Here is a 22,817-nt window from a genome sequence, read left to right as displayed (position 1 = left end):
TATCAACAACAGTCTCAAGATCCACATTATGTCCCAGAGAAGAGTCACTGCCATTATCACCATGGAAATGGCCCCTACAACGATGTAGATTTCCCAGGGTGCTGGTTTTTCAAATTACCTCATAAGGTGAAGTTTCACTGTTTACCTTCGAGTGTCCCGAATAACTACGGTAGCATTGGCACACTGTCACTTCATTGACTCACTTTCATCGTCTCACGTGTGTTTCAGGATGGTAATCAAAACAATGTTGGCAGTCCTTTTTCAAAGGACTTCCTGTCCAAGATGGAGGACGGTACTCTCAGGGCAGGACATGGTGGAACCAACGCTACACGAGCCCTGGAGATCAACAAAATGATGTCCTTCTGGAGGAATGCCCACAAACGTATAAGGTACCTTGTCAGTTTCCACCATATTGTTATTCATCTTTTTGTCATAAAGATGGCAAATACACAATTTGACTGTGTCGTTATAGCTCTCAGATGGTGCTGTGGCTGCGAAAGGGAGAGCTTCCTCGTATTGTCAGCAGGTGCGTCTGGTATATCAATAGCTATCCTCTATTTATTCATCAGCCATATAGTAGGGGAAAAAATCATTGCTGTTTATAACAACCTTTCTGTCTCCCAAAGACACAAAGAGTTTGATGAAGAGGGCCAGTATGGTGCCATATTACCTCAGGTTATCACCGCTGGAACAGTCACACGTAGGGCTGTGGAGCCCACGTGGCTGACAGCCAGTAATGCACGGGTAAGAAGCAGTGCCGACAAAGAAAAAAAAACAAAAAAAACATTGCATGTCTGAGATTACTGACTGTAGTTTGTGTGGACTGTTTTCTTTGTGTCCACAGCGGGATCGGGTGGGCAGTGAGCTGAAGGCCATGGTGCAGGTACCACCTGGATATCACCTGGTGGGAGCAGATGTAGACTCTCAAGAGTTGTGGATTGCTGCTGTGCTCGGAGAGGCTCACTTTGCTGGCATTCACGGTGAGATTTGTCCCTTTTGAAATCTTAAATAGTTCTTACTTAAACCTAAACACCATATTATTAAAGTTGTAGAGGACAATACAGTTTTTTAGTTTAAAAAAAATCTATTATAGTTTCAACAAAGAGCATCTGACGTTCTCTGTGTTCATCTGGAGTCTCTGCTGGGTTCAGGTTGCACAGCGTTTGGCTGGATGACCCTACAGGGAAAGAAGAGTCAGGGCACTGACCTGCACAGCCGCACTGCCGATTCTGTGGGCATCAGCCGAGAGCATGCCAAGGTGTTCAACTATGGACGCATTTACGGTGCAGGACAACCCTTTGCTGAGAGGCTGCTAATGCAGTTCAACCACCGCCTCGGTCAGACAGAAGCTGCTAGAAAGGCCAAGCAGATGTACGCCTTAACAAAGGGCATACGCAGGTAAGCTCAACAAGTTCAATTGTTGCGTGTTCAGATAAAGATTGGATTTTTAGTTGTTTCGGTTCAGTTGTTCGTGCAAAGGCGATTAAGTTGAGCTCTAGTGCTACACGTTTGTGTTTTTATGTTTCGCCAGATACCAATTGTCAGAGGAAGGGGAGTGGCTGGTCAACGAACTGGGTATAGAGGTGGAGAAGGAAGAAAATGGAAGTGTCACCCTGCCGGAGTTGCGGAGGATCACTAGACTGGTGTCACAGTGGTGAGGGAGCCAGTAAAACCTCACACAAACATCCACGGACAATTGTCAGGATCCTTGTCAGAATACATTTAGGACACTCACCACAGATTCCCATCCTTTCAGTTGCTCTGTTCCCTCATGCTCTTTCTTTCTCTGTTCCTCAAACGCCTCAGCTCTCGTCGGAAGAGGTGGGATTTGGTCAAGAAACGCCTGTGGGCTGGAGGTACAGAGTCGGATATGTTCAACAAGCTGGAGAGCATTGCTCATTCCGCCCAGCCAGCCACTCCTGTTCTAGGCTGCAGGATTAGCAGAGCGCTGGAGCCCAAGGCAGTTAAGGATGAGGTGAGGCAGTGCTGAACAGTGGGACGGACCAGCTCTTAACATTAATCTAATCAAAATGGTGGCATTCAATTAACATGAGCAGCCAAATCGGTTTTAAAGAAGACATTATTAGCATAGAAATGGAGGCTTTTTCCTAAATAATGAATTTAATATACATTATATAGAGCAAGAACTGGATGAGGTCCAGTGTTACTGCTAATGGTCTCTGAACCACAGAATCTCCTCTTTGTCTTTATAGTAAGATTTTGCCGTATTTCTTTTGTCAGTTCATCACAAGCAGAGTGAACTGGGTGGTCCAGAGCTCTGCAGTGGACTACCTACACCTGATGCTGGTGGCCATGAAGTGGCTCTTTGAGGAGCACGACATCGACGGCCGTTTCTGCATCAGCATCCACGATGAGGTGCGGTACCATGTTCGCAGCGAAGACCGTTACCGAGCAGCGCTGGCACTTCAGATCACAAACTTGCTAACAAGGTCTGCTCGCAGCTTAGTATTTATTCTTCCCTGTCAGAATGTCCACTATAGAATAGACTGTAAACTTGACAGCTTCTCTGAGCGCGTGCTTGTGTCTCCTGCAGGAGTGTGTTCGCCCATGCGTTAGGCATGCAGGACCTTCCCCAGTCTGTAGCTTTCTTCAGTGCAGTTGACGTTGACCAGTGTCTGAGGAAGGAGGTCACCATGAACTGTGTGACCCCCTCCAACCCCACAGGTCTGGAAAGAAGATACGGCCTACCACCTGGTGAGTTCTGCACACCATCATTTTTTTTCTGTAGTATGAGGTATAGTACAAATGTGTGATATAAACAATTTGCATAAAAAAAGCAGAAGGGTAAAAGGATCAAAGCCCTGCAGGTGTGAAACAAATCATTTTGTGTATATTTAAAGAAGTTGTTATTTTTGAGGGTACCTTAAACATGAATTCATACAAAAAATATTGCTGTAAAACTACACGTACATCCACACGTCTCAGTCAAAAAAATCAAACTGTACAACTATATCAAAGCCAAGATGCCATTTTCCAGTGACCTTCCAGTTTACACTGCATTACACAGCCTTGTGTGACCTGGCCAGAAAAGAGTAAAAAGGTCTACTTAAATAATGTACAATGTAGTTATTAATGTAACAGAATGAATTACAAAGGCTTAGTAAAATGCAATGCAAGTCACAATATAAAGAACAGTATTAATAACAGAATAAGAGAGAAAATATTTATTTTAAAACAGCACTTGATATAAAGCTAGGCTGAAAATCTCTTCAGGATTCATATACGTGTATTGGAAACCATAGATCCACCTGTTCCCTTTGTGTAGCCAAGGACTGATAAGTAGTTGCCTCTTAAAGTACTACTATATGTAGTTACAACTGTACTTTCTCTAAAACCGATGATCTAGATTGGATCGCTAATCCTTGACAAATCTTCAAACAATGTAAAATAAAAATTACAGTTTTGACATTGGTCAAAAAGAACAGATACAATTGACATTTCCCGTGTTTCAAAATACATGTCATATACAAAATACATTTTTCTTTTAAACACAACCAGAGTGTTAAACAATGTGTGCAAACTTTCCACAGGTGAGGCCTTGGACATATACCAAATCATTGACATCACCAAAGGCTCTCTGAAGAAAGGAAGATAGCACTTTGTGGGCAAAGCGACTGTTATTCAGAGCAGCTGTTCAGCAGTTCAAGATAGTGAAGAATCTGGAGAAGTGTTTATCGAACAAAGGAACAGAGGCTTCGCTCACTGTTTTCTCTTCTTCTGTTTGGGTTCGTGTGTCTCCTCTACATCCTGTGTCTCTGTGGTCTGAAAGGAATGGAAGAAGAAACACAGTGAGAGCTCAGCCATCACAGGACTAGTGTGTTCAGAGCACTTCAATGCAGAACGGATGCATTTAAAACATCACAAGGGAAATATATTTGAACAATTAGCTCAATCTGCATAGTTAAAACAACTCTTCTTTATTGAATAATGTAATCACGTAAAAGGAGGAGAAGAAATACAATTGCACTGTGAATGTGGAAGGAAAGATGGAGCAGACCTTTGGAGCTGCTAATTACGGTATGAGATTGCACTTACCTCCTGACTGTCGTCCTGTTCCTGCATGGCTGCGTCCAGAGAAGCAGCGTTGATGCGGAAATCTCTTGAGGTGCTCAGCTTCATGTACTGCATCAGATTTACCTGGACAAACATACAGGTGTTGGTAACAAGTATGAGTAGGAGTAGCCTAACTGATAACCCAGCACCAACAGGGAGCTTTCTGTATTTTGCAAGTCTCTTTATGTATTCTGACAGTCCTATTTTGTCAACTACCTCAACCAATCACATTCACACATACCTTTGACTTCTTTGAGAGTGTAATGAGGTATTTCTCGTACTGCTCAATACCGAAGACCACGTTAGGGATGGCTTTTGTCTCACGCAGGAGTTTTGCCTGCCGAGAGAGAGAGAAAAAGAACAGATCTAGATTAGCAAGTTCTGAATGGATTCAAAATCCAATTTGTTTGAGGCTCAAATGTTTTTAGTTGTACAGTGTATAATTTTTTTTTATATATTTATAATAAAGATAAACAAAAGTAAATGCATTGTTCTACTCAATCACAATCGTAACAATTACATAATTATAGGAGATGTCCTTACAGAGGCAGCAGTGTTCACTTCATTCCTTTTCTTTTTCTTCTTGTCATCTGCACCTCCACCACTAAATTCTCCACTCTAATATAGAAAAAAGATCAATGTCATAATGAAAGATTATCATTTTTCTGAACACCTGGAGCTTTGGCAGGGACTCTACAGAACTGGACTGAGTTGTACCTGTGCGTATGTGATGAAAGAGTAGCACTGTGGTGTTAGGTGGGAGCCCGACAGTTTGACCTGCACAGAAAACACTCCGTTAGCATGACATCAGAATTACTACAAGATTCAAAACAGAGAAACCACACCCCCAGACTCACCAGCTTTTCAAAGCGTGCTGGCAGTGCACCGTGCTGGCTGGAACACACCTGGATGTACTAAAAACGACACAAATTTAATTAATGTCAAACTTGACTAGTCTCGCATTGCCAGACCTTCCTTCACAGCGCTGCGGAGGAGGGTCTGGCTGGTCCACACAACATTCCGGGATGGGAGAAAAACGTGCTCTGGTTTACTGGAGTTTCTTTAAACCAATCACTTGGACGGAGCAACGGTGCTGCTGCAAAATAGCCTCGGGAAGGAACTGAAGGCATCAAAACTATGAATGAACACATATGGAATTATGTACTTAACAAAAAAGTGTGAAATAACTGAAAACATGTCTTATATTTTAGATTCCTCAAAGTAGCCACCCTTTGCTTTTTTGATAACTCTGCAAACCCTTGGTGTTCTCTCAATGAGCTTCATGAGGTAGTCACCTGAAATGGTTTTCACTTCACAGGTGTGCTTTGTCAGGGTTAATTAGTGGAATTTGTTCCCTTATTAATAAAAAAAACAAAGGGTGGTTACTTTGAATAATCTAAAATATAAGACATGTTTTCAGTTATTTCACACTTTTTTGTTAAGTACATAATTCCATGTGTTCATTCATAGTTTTGATGCCTTCAGTGAAAATCTACAATGTAAATAGTCATGAAAATAAAAAGGAAACGCATTGAATGAGAAGGTGTGTCCAAACTTTTGGCCTGTACTGTACGTTCAAAGGTTGTTTTAGTCGTGCAACAGAAAACTCAGATTGGACAGATAGCTAGACTATCTGTCTGGATTTACCCTGCAGAGATCTGAGGAGCAGTTAACCATAGTCCTCAGAAATCAAGGTGACGGACATCCGGCGGAATTTCCGGCGGCACGGTAACAATCCCGGAAATGAAAAGACGTCGATTTGGACTTAACTAGACAAACCTTATTCATACAGAGATCACAGAGTGGACAAATACGCACATATTTGACCAGGGTGGTGAGGGTGGTGTATGTGCGACTCAGTTCTCTCAGCAGCGTAATGGTACAGGTGCCAGGCAGCAGGGCCGTCTGGACCAGCTCATTTAACGCGGTCAAAAGAGTCCCGAGCTGCAGCGTCACTGCTTTCTCTATTGGATCGTGCTGGCCTGTCGTCTGGGTGGCCTCCCCTAAACATCAGGGACGCAACATCACAGAAGTTTTAGTACCATTCCCTGAAAGAGATGCATCTCTTCCCTTATCCTCTCACCATTAATCCAACTGAGCATCAGTGAAAGGCTTCTTACCAGAACCCGATTTGTCAGATGCCGTCTGGTTTTTCTTTCTGGCGATCAGCCAGTCCACTTCATCGAGCACTCTGTCAACCTGAGAGAGGACCAGCAGCTGGGGCAAGACATTAAAAGTGAAAATGAAGATGGTGAGCACACTGCGCAAACTGATTCTGAGACAGTGATGTTGAAGCAAATCAGAAGCTTCACTCACTGCTGCTGTGGTTGCAGTCTTCATGTTGACAATGGCAAAGTGAGACTGTTTTTCCACCTCCACATCCTGACCATACAGGAAGAAAAGTAAGAATGTAAAAATTGAGATATATAATAACACAACCCGTACTTAAATCACTATAAATGGCTTGTAGCAACAGATGCCACCTACTGCCCTGCAATTGTTTAAAAAAAAAGAAGGTATAATGCCAAAATGCTTGTGCTCTGAACACTGTAGAGTGCAATTGTGTGTACCTGATCAATATCTCCCAGTTGACTGTGGATGTCTTGGCAGAGTTCCAGCAACAGGCTTACAGGACTCTTATAAAGAACGTGCAGGTTAAAGAGAAGAGAGAGCAGGCCCTTGGAGAAAGCAGAATCCTCTAAAAGATAGAAAAACACAGATCTCAAAACACACCTTACTGTAGCTAACATGGACGCAAAGATTAAGTACGCAGTCACTCACCAAAACTGGTCTCCTTGCAGATTTTCACAGTCCACGTGATCATCTGCACAAACTGTAGATGTGTTAGTGGAACAGGTGCTACAGAGTTTGTTGTATTAATAAGTGCACTTAAGAGTACACCTACCTGTTGGGAGGAGGGCTTTAGCTGGCGCGAGAGCACGCTCAAGATGCTGACCAGCAGCTGAGCCTCTTTGCCGTTAAATTCTTCCTCGCCTCCACTTAACTGTGTGAACAGCGCCCTCTGGTGACGGGCAAGGAAAATGTGATTTTAGTGTCGAACAGTACTCGCTACATTCAAAAAACTGCTGTCTGATAAAGTCAAGTGGGTTTGTATACCACATATCAAATGGCTCCTGCAACATTTTTTTATGAAATATTCTTGTGTATCTTAGACACAGCCTATCAAAAAAATCAGTGTGGAAATATATTAAGCCAGATTTCTGAAATGGAAGGGATAGGTGTGACTTACACTTTTCCATCAGAAAATAAATGTTTGAATTTTAACCTTTTAAAATAAGTAGAGAATAACCAAATCCATTCTGTATAGATGCACCTGAAACTGTCGGATGTAAAAGAAGTTCATCTCTGTAGCGCTGCCATCGTCTGGCTCGGCGTCGTCTTCAGAGAGTTCTGTGAGAAACACAAAATGTGATTGCTTCCTGCGTACTATTTAGTGTAAAGTTCACTGCTTTTACAGTTGTTTTTTCCTGTGCGTGTCTAACCCATGGTGGAGAGGAGCTGGGCCATCCTGTCTGGATAGCGCTGCTGACCAGTTGTGAAGATCTTGAGCAGACCTTCCAGACACAGCAGGGACAGGCTGGAGCGCTTCTCCTTCCTCCCCGCGTCTTCTACGACGCTGGGGATGTTGGTGTAACGCCACATCAGCACACTGAAAAAAATGCAAAAACAGAACTCTCGGTCAAACAATGTCATAGACGACAAAACCATGAACACGGTCTAACTTAATGCTATGATTTAGGGAAGCCAAGGGATTCCGACCTTGTCATGTCACAGAGGAAGCGGAAAGTTCTGTCTGAGTTCTGTCCGTCTGGGCCATCTGTGTTACCAGTTTCCTCCAGCTGCTGGATCTTCTGTACAGCCACATTTACTGCATAACGCACAAATTCTCCACTTGAGCGAAGCACTGAGAGAGCCTCCTCTCTGCTCTGAGTACTGTCTCTAAAAAGAGAGAAATTAATTGTTTGTTACATTTGTGCGACTACTTACATTTTCAGCAAACAATCCGGGGGCAATTAACTATTTAAATAAATAGTTTTAATGTTTTTTAGTTGTCAATACTACTCTTGATTTAATGCACATTTATTTACATAGTATTTCTAACTTTTAGCTCTTAAAGTTTGCTTAGTATTTGTAACTGTCCTTTTGATCAATGCTATACAAAGTGTACAATGTGTATTCCCTGATGAATACAGTATTTATAAAAGCTGTTTTCATGATTTAATTTAATAAAATGGGATCTTTGTAACAGTAATCCATGTGAACATAGCCACTGAAAGCAGTTACCTAAAGAGCACAGTGAGAAGAGTTGATACGAAGCCCAAAGAGAGTAAACTGCGGGGGGTCTTGTGTGAAGGCACTCGACCCTTTCCGGATTTCTCCTTCAGGATCTCAGACAGTTTGTGGTAGCGGTTGAACAGCTCCATGAGCTCCTCGAAGCGGCTTTTACTGCAACGCACATAGGTAAGCACACAAATAAGAAAAATGCACCACTTTAACAACACTTCAGCTACAACGTCCTAACCATAGAAAGAGACGTGGTTGTTACCTGTACTTGGCTTTGATGAAGTTGTACTCCATAAGGATCTCATACACTCCCATCACCAGCACAGCATAGATACTATTCTTCACCCCAACACTAGATCCCACGGAGAACTCGGCTGACTTGTCCTGATCAACACAGACAGAACATGGCTTAAGACGATGCTTCCAGTGCCACAACAAATAACTGGCAAGTGTCGGGACAAGCGTGGAAGCTAATGTGGAACAAGGAAAGAGGAACAATGGCAATAGAGGACAGTGGATACAATTTAAAAATATAATGTTCATTAATTAATTCTTAGTTATAGATGCTTATTTGCTTTATGCTTGCGCATCTTAGGATTCCCATATTTTCTTCGACCAGACTACTCATTTTATTAACGGTTAGTACTTCCTATCTTACAGACTTGTGCAGGTCACTGAGACACATGATTAGTAAGACCAATTACATTAAAAAAGAAAGAAAAACTGATGTAGTAGAGGAGTTAAAGACTGAGCCGAACCTTTGAACATTACACAATGGAGTTCAGTGGACATGTTTTCTTTTACAGTGTACGCTCCTGTCTTTAATGCATACCAGTTCAAAATCCTCCAGTTCACTCTTGATCATGCGTCTTGTCATGCTCTCTAGGATTGTCTGTAGTTCAGACTGGCATCCCTCTTCCTCCTCCTCCTCTTCATCACTGTCATCATCTTTGGGGTTGGCCGTTCGGCGCATGTTCTGCAGCCACAGCAGGCAATGTACAGTACAGCTCACCAGATGGGCCTGAAATGGAACCAACACTATTTATAGTAAGACATTAACACAGCAAAAAAAAAAATACAGTCACAAAAAAGCTCCAATGCAGTGGGGAGTACCAGTGGCTCCTGGAGGTAGACTTGGTCTCCGAGTGCTGTGATGCACGGTTCCAGTTTCACCGGGGGCAGGAGGTCTTGTTCAGGCTCGTAGTACCGCTTCAGCTAAGGATACAAAGACATGAGACTCCATGGCTCTCCATGTTATAGATCACATGACAAACAGGCTATTGTACGTAACACAGTATACACGTAATACACACACATACCTGCGAGAACAGAGTCTGCATGATGGAGCTTGCAAGTTGAGAGTTGCGACGGAGGACATCGTAGAAACCCTGAAATAGACGAGAATTTGATTTCTCCGTGTAAAACATGTCACCCCTTAAATGTTATCTGCTGTACAGAGTAATCACAAAAGTGTCATGTTACAAATATTGAATGATTTTTTTTTTTTGTAGGATTTTCTCTGAAGCTGAAAGATGTACGCATTATGCTTAAGGTGGAGTAAAAGAAGTTGAGCTCATCAAAACTATCACTCATGGTTAGTTATTGTAACATGTAGAAAAATCAAAAGCAACTAATAAACATGGCATTAAAACAAGCTCTCTAACCTCATAGAGCATGAGGCGCACATCAGCCTGCTGGCTGAGGCAGCGACGCAGGCTGCTGAGGATTTCCAGACAGAACGCTTCATTGGCAGCGGAGTTATAACGAGAGTGAACGTCCACTTGGATCTATTCAGGGGTTCAGGCAGACAGATATTACATAACAGACCATGTTTAAAACTGCACATGTCACAGCTGCGGATGTTTATTCATTCTTGCACACCCATCTACAGAAAGACCACACATAGTCTAACTGGGACTGTACCTGGCTAGTGGAGATTGCCTGGCTACACTGGCTCGAGGCCAAGCTGCCCAACACTTTAAAGTTCTTCAGCAGCAACAAGAAGCCAGTCACTGCAGACTTCCTGCCGTCCAGTTGGCTAGCAAAGAGTCATATAGGGGGAGAACAGTGAAATTATCTTTATTTGAGATGTTACACTGCCTCTCATTTTAATTACTGTTAAGCTGTCAAATGTGTTTACTAAAGCATGATTCATTAAACTGTACTGATGAACCTCATCTGATTAAAAGCAAAGCAGTACGCACCTGGAAAACATGGCCTTACGGAGAACTAGAATCAAAGAATCCTTCAAAGACATACTGACTTTGAGCAGGGGCTGGAGATTAAACAGAGAAGAATGATTAAACAATCGAAACGTGTGTGTGTGTGTGTGTGTGTGTGTGTGTGTGTGTGTGTGTGTGTGTGTGTGTGTGTGTGTGTGGCGCGCGCGCACCTGGACTGCTTTGAGTAGACCCTGAACAGTGGCCAAGGGGAGGTATGACAGGTGGTCGAATGTCTCCGTCACCTTGGAAGATGACTCCAGGAGGATCATGGGAGCAGAGACCACAATGTCAGAGAAAAGGTCTGATGATAAAGAAACAACAAAGAAAGAAGGATGAAAAACAAAATCTAGTCTCTAACTAGAATAATTAAGACACTGGCGTACAACTGACAGCTGAGACTTACAGTATATCTAAAGGTTGTATTACCTAAGTAATGATTGACAGGTGAGGCTGTCTTTGTGACCAATCGATTCAAGACCTGCTCCAGTATCTCGCCTCTGATAGGCTCGTGCATCTGTTGTAGAATAAAGACACATCTTCCAGTGAGACAATACAATAGAATGATGTTGTCAATTATCAGTCATTTACATATTGATAATTCTATAAAATAAGAAAACAATTGTTACCTTAAAGCCCTGTAGGAGCACCTGTCCTCCCAGCTTACATGCCTGCTGAGTGGGGGTCCGGGCTATGGTAGAAGCAGACCCTTCTGTGGTCTTGCCAAATGGTCCAGGTTTGGGTCCAAATGCATCCATAAGGAAGAAGCCCAGCTGCACCAGCCCCTGGGTCACATGATCCCAACCAAACATGCTGCACAGGCGGAGGTGTAGAATTAATTTGAAGAGGATTAACTACAAATATTGTGTTTGTGATAGATGGGAGATGATAAAGTAGTGTATCTTTGCCACCACAGATAGCGGATGCTCTGACCTGTTTTTGACCGTGTCCAGTATCATCTGAGCCACGCTGCAGTGCCCAGGCAGGAGGTCCTGCAGGAACTTTGACGCCAGCTGCAGCTGCTCATCTTTGAAGCTCTTGACGATGGCCCCTTTTAAAAGGTCAAACACCTAACCAAACCAGGAGTCAAAAAATAAGTGAACAGAAAAGATAAAATAAAAATAAAAACTTAAATGAATATAGGGAAAAATAATATTGATTTCTTACCTGCTCTTCATAACGCTGGATGCGTGCGACTGAGAGCAACAGGGCAACACTGAAAGGGCACAGATCTCCATAGGATGTCTGCTAAATTGCAATTCAAGAGTCATGGCACACTCTACATAACAAATGTAATCACACTTTCAAAAATAACTTCAACCACAAACAAACACGAGTTATACATAACCTTAAAGGATTTGAGGAACTCTCTCCCGAGTTCATGGTCGAGTCGTATAGCAAAGACTATGTGGAGGATAGCCGTGCCCTCCACGTGCCTCAACTGGTCCTGTGGAATGGACTGAACCTCTAGATCCAGGCTCCTGAGGAAGAAATGGAGAAAAAACAAGAATCAGTAAAAGGAAAGTAGGCAGTATGATTTCCAGGTGAACACAGTAGTGTATGAGCCACTCACTCTCCCTGTTTCTGCTCCTCTTCCTGGCGAACGTCTTGCTCTTTAAAATAACTGATGATTCCATCTAGTACCCGTTTCTTACAACCCTAACAGAGAGGCAGGGAAAATATTTAGACACAGAGGGAGACATGATTATACACACACACACACACACACACACACACACACACACACACACACACACACACACACACACACACACACACACACACACACACACACACACACACACACACACACACACACACACACACACACACACACACACACACACACACACACACACCTTTGCAGATAAAAGCAGCAGTTGATAAACCAGTGGGGGGATCTCCTGCAGATCCAGCTTGGTCATCATCCTCAGAACTTTCTCCACCAAAAACTGCAGCTCCTCGGATGACAAGGGCACATCCCTAAAATCCGACACAGACACAAGAAACTACTGACTAATGTTACAAGCCCTGAAAGGCATCACAAGAAGCAAGTTATAGCAGATAAAACATTATTATATTGATTTAAACATTATTAAAGCAAAAACAGGTACTTCAATAAACATACAAAAAATAAAATAAAAAGTTATTATGTGGGAGACTGAAGGGGTCTGAGAATGTGATGGTCTGATAGTCAAAGGTGTTACCTGAACATGGTCGTCAGGTGGATGACACATTGCGGGTCCCATCTGCATGAAAATAAATACAAACATCCTGTGACTCCTATTACGGTTTGTTAAAGATCCATATGATCCATATGAAATGGTTTGGGCTTAGTTATTTGGTCTCTCATTGAGGGGAGCGAACATGCTGTCGTTATGTGCTTGTGTTAAATACTGTCATGGACTCCTTAAAAACTCCATGTAAAATTGCACATCACCTACATACTGTAGTTTGATGTCCTCACCTGCTTGAGCAGAGGCTGTTGATCAGCTGTTTCTTGTATTCCTCGCCACTGAGTTCACCTACAGTTATGATAAAATAGCAAGCAACCACCAGGGACAGAGATTCTTCATATTTTAAAATTTGCACCTTGTAGATTACACTACTAACTACGATGCTGATGTGTTTGATACAACGTAAAATGACAAATTTACCAGGGCAAGTAATTTGCACTCACCTTTGCCATAAGACAAGGCTTCACAGGCTGAAAGGGCAGTAAGCACAGTAGGAAATAGCTCCAGGGATTTGCCACTGCCCATTTTCCCCACCTTAATTGCTTCAACAAAAAGAGATGCCAGTTTTGCAAGAGAGGGTCCAGGGAGTGTATGAGTCTGTGTATAACATTTAGGAAGCAAAATGGGAATTAGAAAGACATCTGCCTGTGCCATGCTGGACATATGAACAGAGAAAAGGGACAAGGGTTGACAATATGTAATGACATTTCTACAATGCAAACAATTATAAAACTGATGGGACAGCAACTCAGTAAATTATTTTGTAAAAAAATGTGCATGTTCCCAGACTATTGTTTTTTCATCAGTAGGTGTGTAATACTTTCTACATTTAAGATATTTTAGCATTATGTTGATACCCAAATAGCATTGGGCATTGTAAAGAGCTCAAACAGTCATTAGCATTGACAGGTTATTTAATTTCTCATTCAAAGACTAATACTTTTAAAGACCAGTACAACCACAACCCTGCCAGTTACAGTACAAGACTTTATTTTACTTTTTACATGTCATTACTTGTTTTTGCCCTTTGACAGAAGAGGAAATGATTTTAATAAAAGCCACTTGTAGTGTTGTCTTGTATAAACAGATACTCTAGAAAAAGCATCATAATAATCAGGCTTTTTATTTTTACCTCCAGCATCAGCAGTCCAATGATATCAGCTGCCACCTCAGTCTGAAGATCCCCTGACTCACAAAGAGGGATGCAGTGTTGATAAACAAGAAGTCTGCGGTTTGACCCTTCAGTGGAACTGGGTGTAGAGCCTAAAAAAAGAGGTCACATAAACTTTTTTTTAAGGACTCTGACTACAGGTATGAAAATGTAAGCGTAACAGCTGTGTTATGTTATTTAATATCACTAACAGCAGTTGGCACTGTGTAACGTTTCTTACCTTTAAATATGCCTTTAATCATGGCGCCAACCTTCTTACCCTTTAGTGCGTAATTCGTAATCCCAGTGATTAGCTTTAGAGCAGATAAAAGAGGGGGAAGAATTTCATAAACCAACCGACAGGATTTACGGACAGTGACAGTTTGTTTTTGACGCATGCGATCTATTGTGATGGGCAACTTGGCGTTACCTGGTCATTTGTAAAAGACGACAGGCACTTCTGAAGTTCCACGGTACTGTCTCCATCTGAAAGTAGGACGATTTTATCCATTGCAGCCTTCATGATCAACCTGCAGACAGACCATAACAGTCTATGACACAGACACAGGCGGCTGGTAAACGCAGAGAAATCCCCGTTGGTTGTCAACCTTAGCGAGCCTGTTGTTACTGTAGCTAAATGTTAAATGTGATAAAAGAAGTGCACACATAAATGGTTTACCTCTGCTTGTCAATATTTGATAGGCCTATATGACAACAATTTAATTTAGTCAACTAGCTAGCTAACTAGTCCATGAAAAGTCAAAGCCCTTTTTGGTAACCCTACGAATTTCCCGCCAGCGCACACTTCCTGTTTTGATTCGTGGTTGCCACGTTCGGCAAGAAGTATCCCACAATTACAGTATTTAATAGCTAACACTGTCATGAAAGTTCGCTTTGGAAAAGATGAGGCCAAATTCTTAATAAGTAAGGCAGTGAGAGATTCGTGGCAGAGGAAGTCAAAGATATCAAAAGGAGACAGTATTACAGCATACATAAATCAATTAAGATGAATAAGACTTTCAAAGGGAAGTTTCAGAAGAGAGTAGCTAAGTGTTTATTCAAGATTAAAGATTCGGAGATAGCCTACTGATAAAACCAACTCTTTATTTAATTGAATAAGAGCTAAATGTGATGTTTGTAAATTATAGATATGTATCCTAAGATAAGATATATGATCTATAGACCTAAAGGATGGCCATGGATCTTGGAAGGGATGAGTAACAAGGTTCGAATCCGTAAGGTAATGCTGCAAGGCTCTCTTGATTTTTCTTAAAGATTGTTTTTCTCTCTCTTTACTTTTGTATAACCTGAAGTATGTAAAGCCCTGATGTTACACACTGTGATCATGAATGTATGGTTAAAAGACCGACTGCGGTCATTATTCATTAATTTATATATATTTTTTATTATTATTATTTTTATTATGATGAAAAATTGTGTCTGGAACGCAGCATAAATACCAAGGTAGCTAAGAGGCAGAGTACGACCAAAGAGATAATAATAATTATCTGAATAATATTTGTCTTAAAAAGGGTCTCTTCGAGGCATTCAGACATTAGCGTGGCTTTTACTGTAATATAGGTCAATGCTAAATCCTAGTTTATATAGAAAAAGTGTGGCGTTAGCTAGCATGTTAGTAATGTTGCCTAACGTTAGCCAGTTTGACTAATTCAGTCTATAGTTTCAATTTCAGCTTTTCGTTAAACAGGAAAAAAAAGACAAGGGAATGCGTTTGGATTAAATGACTGCCATGGTTGTTGTTTTCTAGCAGTTTTAAACAAATTAAACCCTTCTCTTGAGTAGGAATGTCATATTTGACGTATCTGCAAACACTTTAGCTAGTTCAGTCTAAAATGGCGGCGACTGAGCGCATAGTGTACGGGCGAGTGTCGCCTCTTATTATTGTAACCTCTTTTGTAAGACATAGTAGGGCGCCATCCTAGGAAACGCAAATTGGCCTCTAGTACAGAGAGTGGCGGTATGCACATAATATATGTCTATGGTATGCACCTAGCTATGTACGTTGATTTAAGAGCCAATTATTAATCGGAGAAGAAGAAGAAGAAGGATAATTGATATTTTTCTCCTCATGGCGGGCCAGTGGCGCAATGGATAACGCGTCTGACTACGGATCAGAAGATTCTAGGTTCGACTCCTGGCTGGCTCGAAATTTTCTCTTTGCAAGTAAGAGTCTTTGTATTATTTATCTTACCTTATTCGTCCACGTCATTTCTTACCAATCAAACCCAAAGCTCCCTTCCATTTCTTACCAATCAAAAAAGCGCGTCCTCCCGGCAACGCCCATCTCCATTTCCTACCAATCAAAACTTTCTTTCCGCTCAATGGCCGCTTTGCTGCAATCGCAAGAGTAGACCATAGACAGTATAAAAGAAGAAGACTCATCTCGGTATTTTTCGACGGTAAATAAAGTAACTTATTACTGGCAAATCTCGTGTATTAAACTTGTCAAAAGTTAATTTAATTTATGTATTTATTTGACTGCGATGTCATATTGTGGTGCACTTTTCTAGTTAAGGAAAGTATAACGTAAGTCAACAGGATACATGGATATTGCGTTACTGTAAACGTTATGTGTAAAGTAACGTCAACTATGTTAAGTGACGTTATCAGTATCTTACGTTAGCTGTAATTTTATATAACGTTATTCAAAACAACACAATAGTTTCTGATAATTTAGCCGATTGTTAGTAACGTTAGAGAGAGAGAGAGAGATAGAAAGAGAGAGACAGAATTGATAGTGGCTTGAATTGATATCAATCCCATCTAAATTATATTATTATAGACTAGCATTCAAACATTTACCTTAACTTCAGTCCACTGCAGTATTTGTTGACAACAAAATACTATATACTATTGTATTGTAATATAATAATATTAATAATGATTATCATAAGCCTCATGTATGCCTCAAGCCCTTTTCCTAGCAATGTTACAAAATGTTTTACTAGAAATTGTAGATAGATTTAGATGATAGAAATTAGCAATTCCATAGTCATGCCTGTAATATATAATTATTTGATTAAATCTTACACAATAGTTTAGTCTTTTTGGATACAATGAAGGGACCCTATTAAGCGCCTAACTTATTGACATTATTAAAAATTCAGTGTTAATCTCAGATGGCATCTAAAGCTAAGAAGCATTGTGGCAAGGGGGACGATGAATGGCTGTCCTGGCTGAGGAGGTTTGCCGCTACAGGGGTTTGGCCCTGGGAATAGACCAGCCCCTAGGCAAAAGAGATGGCATGACCTCTATATTAAGGTAAAGCTTTTTATATGTTTTTTAACAAGTATCAACAATTAATTAATGTCATGTAACATTCTGGTGAATTTTAATTTTGGTTTATTACAGATAGAGAAGTGTCCACGCCACCATCGGGGGCAGATGTCTCTTTTTGGTGGAGCACAGGTCTGCATGTGTGGATTTCACACTAAGAAGGTAAAGTTAATTGGGATACTTAAATGATAGCAATATACTAAAGATGCAACCATAATATATGTTGTTAAAACTGACTTATATTTGTGGGTTTTCAAGGTTCAAGATTCAAAATCCTTTATTAATCTCACAATGGGGAAATTAACATTGTTGCAGCAGCAAGGGATAAGAAGAAAAGTAAAAGACACATGTTAACACACAATAATAAATATAATTAAAGAGAGTAAATATTAAATACCGGTAGTAAAATGTGTTTACAGTAATTGCACAGTCACATGTTTTATTGCACGTTTTATCAGCCCTGGTGTGTGTGTTTTGTCCATGTGGTCTACTGGGAGCAGTGCTGACTGGAGAGTCTGACAGCAGCAGGCAGGAAAGACCTGCGGTACCTCTCCGTGACTCAGCGCGGGTACTGCAGCCTGTCACTGAAGGAGCTGAGGGGGCAACCAAGAACAGAGCTGGCCTTCTTAATCAGCCTGTCCAGTCTTTTCTTGTCTGCCACTGCAATGCCACTGCCCCAGCAGACCACTCCATAGAGAATGGCTGATGCCACCACAGAGTCATAGAATGTCCTCAGGAGTGCCCCCTGCACCCCAAAAGACCTGAGTCTCCTCAGCGGATACAGTCTGCTCTGGCCTTTTTTGTAAAGTGCTGTGGTGTTGTCAGTCCAGTCCAATTTATTGTTCAGGTGAACACCCAGGCACTTATATGATTTAACCATATCGATGTCCGTACCCAGGATGTTCACCGGCAGAGGTGGAGAGTGTTTTCCGCTGGCACCAGTCCACAAAGTCTTTAAGTTCTCTGTACTCCCTGTTGTCCCCATCTGTGATGAGGCCACCAACTGCGGAGTCATCAGAGAACTTTTGTAGGTGGCAGTTTCCTGAGTGATAAGTGAAGTCTGCAGTGTAGACGGTGAACAGGAATGGGGCCAGGACTGTTTTTTTGTGGGGCCCCTGTGCTGCAGATGACTTTGTCAGACACACCGCCCTGTGCCCTTACAAACTGAGGTCGGTTGGTGAGGTAGTCCAATATCAATCTAGTGAGGTAGAGGTCCATCCCATCCGCTCCAACTTTTCCCACAGAAGTGTTGGCTGGATGGTGTTGAAAGCACTGGAGAAATCATAGAACATGATTCTCACAGTGCTTCTAGCCTTTTCCAGGTGGGAGAGAGATTTGTGGAGAAGATATATGATAGCATCATCATCCACCCCAGTGCCAGGTTGATAGGCAAACTGAAGTGGGTCCATGGATGGGCTCACCAGGGGGCGGAGATGGAACAGGACCAGCCTTTCCAGAGTCTTCATCAGGTGGGATGGCAGTGCCACCGGCCTGTAGCTTTTGAGATCCTTGGTATGCGGGGTCTTTGGCACAGGCACCATGCAGGATGTCTTCCAGAGCTGTGGCACCCTCCCTAGCTTCAGGCTCAGGTTGAACATGTGTCCCACTATCCTGCACAGCTGATCTGCACAGGATTTGAGAAGCCTGGAGCTGAGGCCATCAGGACCCGCGGCTTTCCTCACCTTGATCCTCCGTAGCTCACTCCTCACCTGGTGTATTGTGAAGGACAGGTTGGGGGAGGGGTGCTGTGTGTTGGAGGAGGGGGGGCTGTTTGTTGGAGGTTGTGAGTGGGGAAGTGATGGCGGGGCTGGGACAAGCCCCAGGGGGTGCAGACAGTGGTGTTTGCTGCAGCAGGGAGGACTGGGCAGGGGGAGGGGTAGATTGACCTATCTAATCTGTTGAAGAAAAGATTTAGATCATTCACCCACTTTTGGCGCTTTTCCATTACATGGTACCGGCTCGACTTGCCTCGACTCTACTCGCCTTTTTTGGTTTTCCATCACGAAAAAAAAGTCCCTGGTACCTGCTAACAGGTACTTTTTTTAGTACCACCTCAGTCGAGTTTCCAAGCGAGCTGAGGCGATACTAAAAGGTGACGTAAAAACCTGCAGACTACAGATTGGTCGGAAAGAATCATCACTGATCACTGCGTCATCGTTGCTAGCGACAGACGGGGGTGTCCTGAACCAACCCAGCATTTTTAAATAGTTTAGCCAGCGGTGGTTGTTTGCTGCCTCCAGCTTCTTTTGAAACAAAGTTTTTCTTGGTCCTGCGGAGGCTCCACGCAGAGCTTTCTCCGTAGCATACAAGTGGCCTGATGTTTATACTTCTCCGTTGGTGTGTGCGACGAGCTGGCATGTGTGTGTGTGTGTGGGGAGTGGGTGATAGAGCAAGGGATCAGTGAGAGAGTGACGGCGATTAGCTCCGGAGCAAGTAGTGACTCTAGAGTCATATAGTGAGAGAAACAAAGTGTCTCCTCTGTTCTTTCTGACCGAGGTGGGAAATCTGGAGCAGTAAAAGTTAACCCTGTCCTTAATTTCATGTTGTTTATGGAGAAGGAGAACCAGGAAATGAGTCAGGGGAAATGCAACGCTACCAAGCCACGCCCACGGCAGTCGCTATGACGACCAGCCACGCTGAGGCGGTACTAAAATGACAGTTACTGAATCTGTCTGTTTTTTTGATCGACCAAGATCAGTTTGAAAGATTTTGAGAGGCGTTCGTCACGAACGCCTCTCAAAACTCTCAGAACGCCCGATCAAAAAAACAGACAGATTCAGTAACTGCATGGCCTATTTCTCGCTTAAAATGTTCTCAGAAACACGTTTCAGTGAACTATTTTCGTAAAATACGAGATCGTATTCCGAACGAGCCGCCATTATGGTCAGCTTTGAAATTCGGGAGAAGCCAGACCTGTTGGTGTGTCAGAGCCTTTACGCTGCAGCTGATCCTCCAGCTTCCTCCTGTAGGGTTTTTTTCCCTCTCTGATCTTCCCTCTCAGTTTCCTCTGTATCATCTTGAGTTTCTCTTTATTTCCTGACTCAAAGACCCTCCTTTTTTCCTTAAGAGTTTTTATGTCAGGCGTAATCCAGGGTTTATTTTTGGGAAAACACTGTACAGTCCTGGTCAGTACGACATTTTCCACACAGAAATTGATGTAGTCCGTTATACAATGTGTGAGACTGTCAATGTTGTGGATGTGGGTGTGAATTTCTTTGATATTTTTATTAGAAAACTAATGTGCAGACAGCCACATCTGCTGCTGCACCTGGCCCAGCTCTGTCAACTGCTGCTGACTCTGCTGCTACACCTGGTGCTGTACCCTCTGCTAGTTAAGTGCGACCCAAATTAACCCCTGAAATGGTACTCAGCACTACTATTTAATGAAAAACATAAACAGAATCAAAGCCTGCAAACGGTAGCTTTCACAATGATAAAGTTCCAAACACTTTAATTACATGTATATTGCTTTGACCTGTACAACTCTGTGATCATTTAACTTGTGACATTTCATCCTCCCGGAGGATGAAATGTCACAAGTTAAATGATCACAGAGTCCCCCAGTTATTCAAACCACGGTTTGGTGGCTGAAGCCCAACCTCAGTGTGGCCAGGAAAACTTCTCAGGTATGATTCCACATATTGGTTAATGAATGTGGTAGCCATTTTCTAATGTTGTATAACCCATGTATAATAATGCATTTTATTAGTTTGCACTCTCTTCTTCTTAAATAAACTGAATTGAAATGACTTTGTGTTAAACTTGAAACATTAAAAATGGATCTTTTTGGCAGAATAGTTGGTATGGTACTGTACATGCAATTTCTCTTTTCGTCCAGGTCGTTTCCAGCACTGCCACCACATCATCTGGCAGTTTGATTGATGCCTCTGCAACAAGAACCACTAACATGGGGGAGGAGCAGGAAGATGAAGGCTTTGAGGACCAGGATCTAGACCCAACAGTCAGACAGCCTGATAACATCAGCATCTGTTCCAGGCCAGTCTGTTGCTTCATCCACCCAGCCTGCTACTGCTGCCTCTGTGTCCACCCAGCCTGCAGCCGTCTCCGTGCCTGAAGGACAACTGGTAAGAGGGATTACAGAAGCGCTAAGAAAAAGAATACCCAAAGGGGAATTATCCCATAGTATTGTGTACATAATATTAGTGATAACTTGCAATTGTTGGTCTGATGTCCTTTTTCAGGCTGTGGATGAGCACAACCTGCCAGGAATGGATCTTGTGGACAGCCTAGCAGAGTATCTGGTGGCTCTGAAGAACCATACTGGTTTGACCTTGAGCAACCAACAGGTCAGCACCATCACTGACCTCTGGCAGAGCCTGCTGCCATATGACCAGATACGGGTGGTGTTCACTGCCAGGCACCAAGACAGGCTCATAGCAGGAAAGTTCAGAGGCAGAGTTTACTCCTGATGTGGAGAGCTTGAAGCGATGTGTGCTGGGATCCACTGCCCCCAGTGGCCAGACTGCTGCCGCTTGGTGGAAGCCATTTGTATTAGACTCTGCGGTTTACACAAGAATCCAAAAAAGAAAGTAAATGGTAAAGAACAGGACTACATTACAAAATGGACTTGTGTCCTGCAGGATAACCGCAAAATCCGGCAGCTAATTCTGGGTAATGGAGCCAGCATGCAGAGCATTACACTGCAGCTGGTTGAGATCAATCAAACAACCCTGATGCAGTGGCATAATAAACGGGTGAAGCGCCAGGATGTTACACTGATCCTGCAGGGAATAAATCTACCTGGTCATATTGCTGTGGCCTCGGAGGCCCTTCCAACTGCCAACACCCGCGCTGCTGCTCCTCCTCAAACACACTGCACTGAACTTGTTTACAACCTGCCCCCAAGCACTGTGGGGTTGGCAAAGACAAAGTGGCGGGCAGTAGTTCCTGTCACCGCTGCCCCACAGGCTATCATGCCACAGCCATCAGCACAGAATCTACTTTTTCTACAGCCTCCTGCTTCTGGTCCTCTGTTTGTCTTCCCTCAAGCAACCTTTGTCTGTTCTCAAGCCCCAGGAACTTTCACTTTTTTTGCTGTTCCAACACCTGCATACCGTGCCCCCCATACACCTGTTGCCCCTCTTGCTCCATCAGCACCTCCACCTGCCAGTGGTCGCCCTGCCTCTAAGGCAAGGTTTAATAAGAGGAAGGTGGAGTACAACACTTGCAGGAAATGTGGACAACTTAGGACCGCAGAGACTGGGCACAGCCAATATCAAGGCACTATCTACTAGATAAAAAAATCTAAAATGTAAATGTATAATGTAAATAGTTAGTTAGATTTTCCTATGCTGTTATGTATTGTGCTTTACATTGTATATGTGTTTTACACTTTAAGTTTTACACTTTGTACAGAATGTGTTAGTTTGTTGATTCTCTTGTTTTCCTACCTGGTGTCAAAACAAACCTTTGTATAGTTAGTCATTTCTTGTGCTAAACAATATTATTCATTACCTCAAGACATATGGTTTTGTTCAGATCAATAATGTAATAAAGTTGACATGTTTATATTAA

At 42.6% G+C, this 22,817-nt stretch overlaps 3 protein-coding genes and 1 non-coding gene across 11 annotated transcripts in view; 3 read left to right on the top strand and 1 right to left on the bottom strand.

The window, feature by feature from the left end:
• Window positions 1-4,558, top strand: part of polg (polymerase (DNA directed), gamma) — a 10,033-nt gene extending 5,475 nt beyond the window's left edge. For all 3 annotated transcript variants that reach the window (XM_039808433.1, XM_039808434.1, XM_039808435.1), the window contains 11 exons: window positions 13-126; window positions 229-389; window positions 473-526; window positions 627-744; window positions 845-980; window positions 1,152-1,398; window positions 1,532-1,654; window positions 1,807-1,975; window positions 2,242-2,450; window positions 2,555-2,715; window positions 3,552-4,558. In XM_039808433.1, the coding sequence (XP_039664367.1) occupies window positions 13-126; window positions 229-389; window positions 473-526; window positions 627-744; window positions 845-980; window positions 1,152-1,398; window positions 1,532-1,654; window positions 1,807-1,975; window positions 2,242-2,450; window positions 2,555-2,715; window positions 3,552-3,616 (1,557 nt within the window). In that variant the 3' untranslated portion in view covers window positions 3,617-4,558. The remainder of the gene's footprint in view (window positions 1-12; window positions 127-228; window positions 390-472; window positions 527-626; window positions 745-844; window positions 981-1,151; window positions 1,399-1,531; window positions 1,655-1,806; window positions 1,976-2,241; window positions 2,451-2,554; window positions 2,716-3,551) is intronic.
• fanci (FA complementation group I) lies at window positions 3,171-16,222 on the bottom strand. 4 transcript variants are annotated; one of them, XM_039808431.1, is made up of 38 exons: window positions 14,665-14,798; window positions 14,416-14,515; window positions 14,227-14,299; window positions 13,968-14,098; window positions 13,279-13,432; window positions 13,066-13,123; window positions 12,806-12,847; window positions 12,458-12,581; window positions 12,172-12,257; window positions 11,947-12,079; window positions 11,766-11,846; window positions 11,532-11,668; window positions 11,228-11,411; window positions 11,028-11,115; window positions 10,772-10,902; window positions 10,584-10,654; window positions 10,303-10,417; window positions 10,044-10,166; window positions 9,699-9,767; window positions 9,493-9,594; window positions 9,212-9,400; window positions 8,642-8,763; window positions 8,380-8,541; window positions 7,855-8,034; window positions 7,578-7,744; window positions 7,409-7,485; window positions 6,980-7,096; window positions 6,856-6,907; window positions 6,645-6,772; window positions 6,391-6,456; window positions 6,195-6,291; window positions 5,893-6,077; window positions 4,932-4,988; window positions 4,792-4,851; window positions 4,618-4,692; window positions 4,316-4,411; window positions 4,057-4,158; window positions 3,171-3,783 (listed from the first exon to the last, which is right to left on the bottom strand). In XM_039808431.1, exons 2-38 carry the CDS (start codon window positions 14,506-14,508, stop codon window positions 3,721-3,723), a joined length of 3,990 nt encoding a protein of 1,329 aa, XP_039664365.1. In that variant the 5' UTR covers window positions 14,509-14,515; window positions 14,665-14,798; the 3' UTR covers window positions 3,171-3,720. The 4 variants fall into 4 exon arrangements, with proteins under 4 accessions (XP_039664365.1, XP_039664364.1, XP_039664366.1 ...); XM_039808430.1 differs by lacking the exon at window positions 14,665-14,798 and adding an exon at window positions 16,198-16,222 and having other exon boundaries at window positions 3,644-3,783; XM_039808432.1 differs by having other exon boundaries at window positions 3,644-3,783; window positions 11,766-11,843.
• Window positions 15,784-22,817, top strand: LOC120563922. 3 transcript variants are annotated; one of them, XR_005640032.1, is made up of 5 exons: window positions 15,784-16,169; window positions 17,114-17,267; window positions 17,358-17,444; window positions 21,121-21,367; window positions 21,485-22,817. XR_005640032.1 is itself a non-coding variant. In XM_039808436.1 (2 exons), the coding sequence occupies exon 2, from the start codon at window positions 21,731-21,733 to the stop codon at window positions 22,535-22,537; it is 807 nt and encodes a 268-aa protein (XP_039664370.1). In that variant the 5' UTR covers window positions 20,168-21,367; window positions 21,485-21,730; the 3' UTR covers window positions 22,538-22,817. The 3 variants fall into 3 exon arrangements, 1 of the variants encoding a protein (XP_039664370.1); XR_005640031.1 differs by having other exon boundaries at window positions 15,784-16,405; XM_039808436.1 differs by lacking the exons at window positions 15,784-16,169; window positions 17,114-17,267; window positions 17,358-17,444 and having other exon boundaries at window positions 20,168-21,367.
• Window positions 16,080-16,152, top strand: trnar-acg. The gene has a single exon. It is a non-coding gene; the product is annotated as a tRNA-Arg (tRNA).

This window comes from Perca fluviatilis, chromosome 8 (assembly GCF_010015445.1).
Source record: "Perca fluviatilis chromosome 8, GENO_Pfluv_1.0, whole genome shotgun sequence".
Lineage (NCBI taxonomy): Eukaryota > Metazoa > Chordata > Actinopteri > Perciformes > Percidae > Perca > Perca fluviatilis.
Note: the sequence above shows the minus strand (reverse complement) of the source record. Positions and strands in the feature narration are given on the sequence as shown.

Coding starts and splice junctions, on each gene's coding strand:
- fanci (XM_039808430.1), bottom strand. CDS start 14,508: ATGAAGGCTGCAATGGATAAAATCGTCCTACTTTCAGATGGAGACAGT. Junction 11,116..11,227: donor TGCTCCTACAGGGCTTTAAG/GTAACAATTGTT, acceptor ATTCTACAACAG/ATGCACGAGCCTATCAGAGG. Junction 7,486..7,577: donor CCAGCTCCTCTCCACCATGG/GTTAGACACGCA, acceptor TGTTTCTCACAG/AACTCTCTGAAGACGACGCC.
- LOC120563922 (XM_039808436.1), top strand. CDS start 21,731: ATGTGTGCTGGGATCCACTGCCCCCAGTGGCCAGACTGCTGCCGCTTG.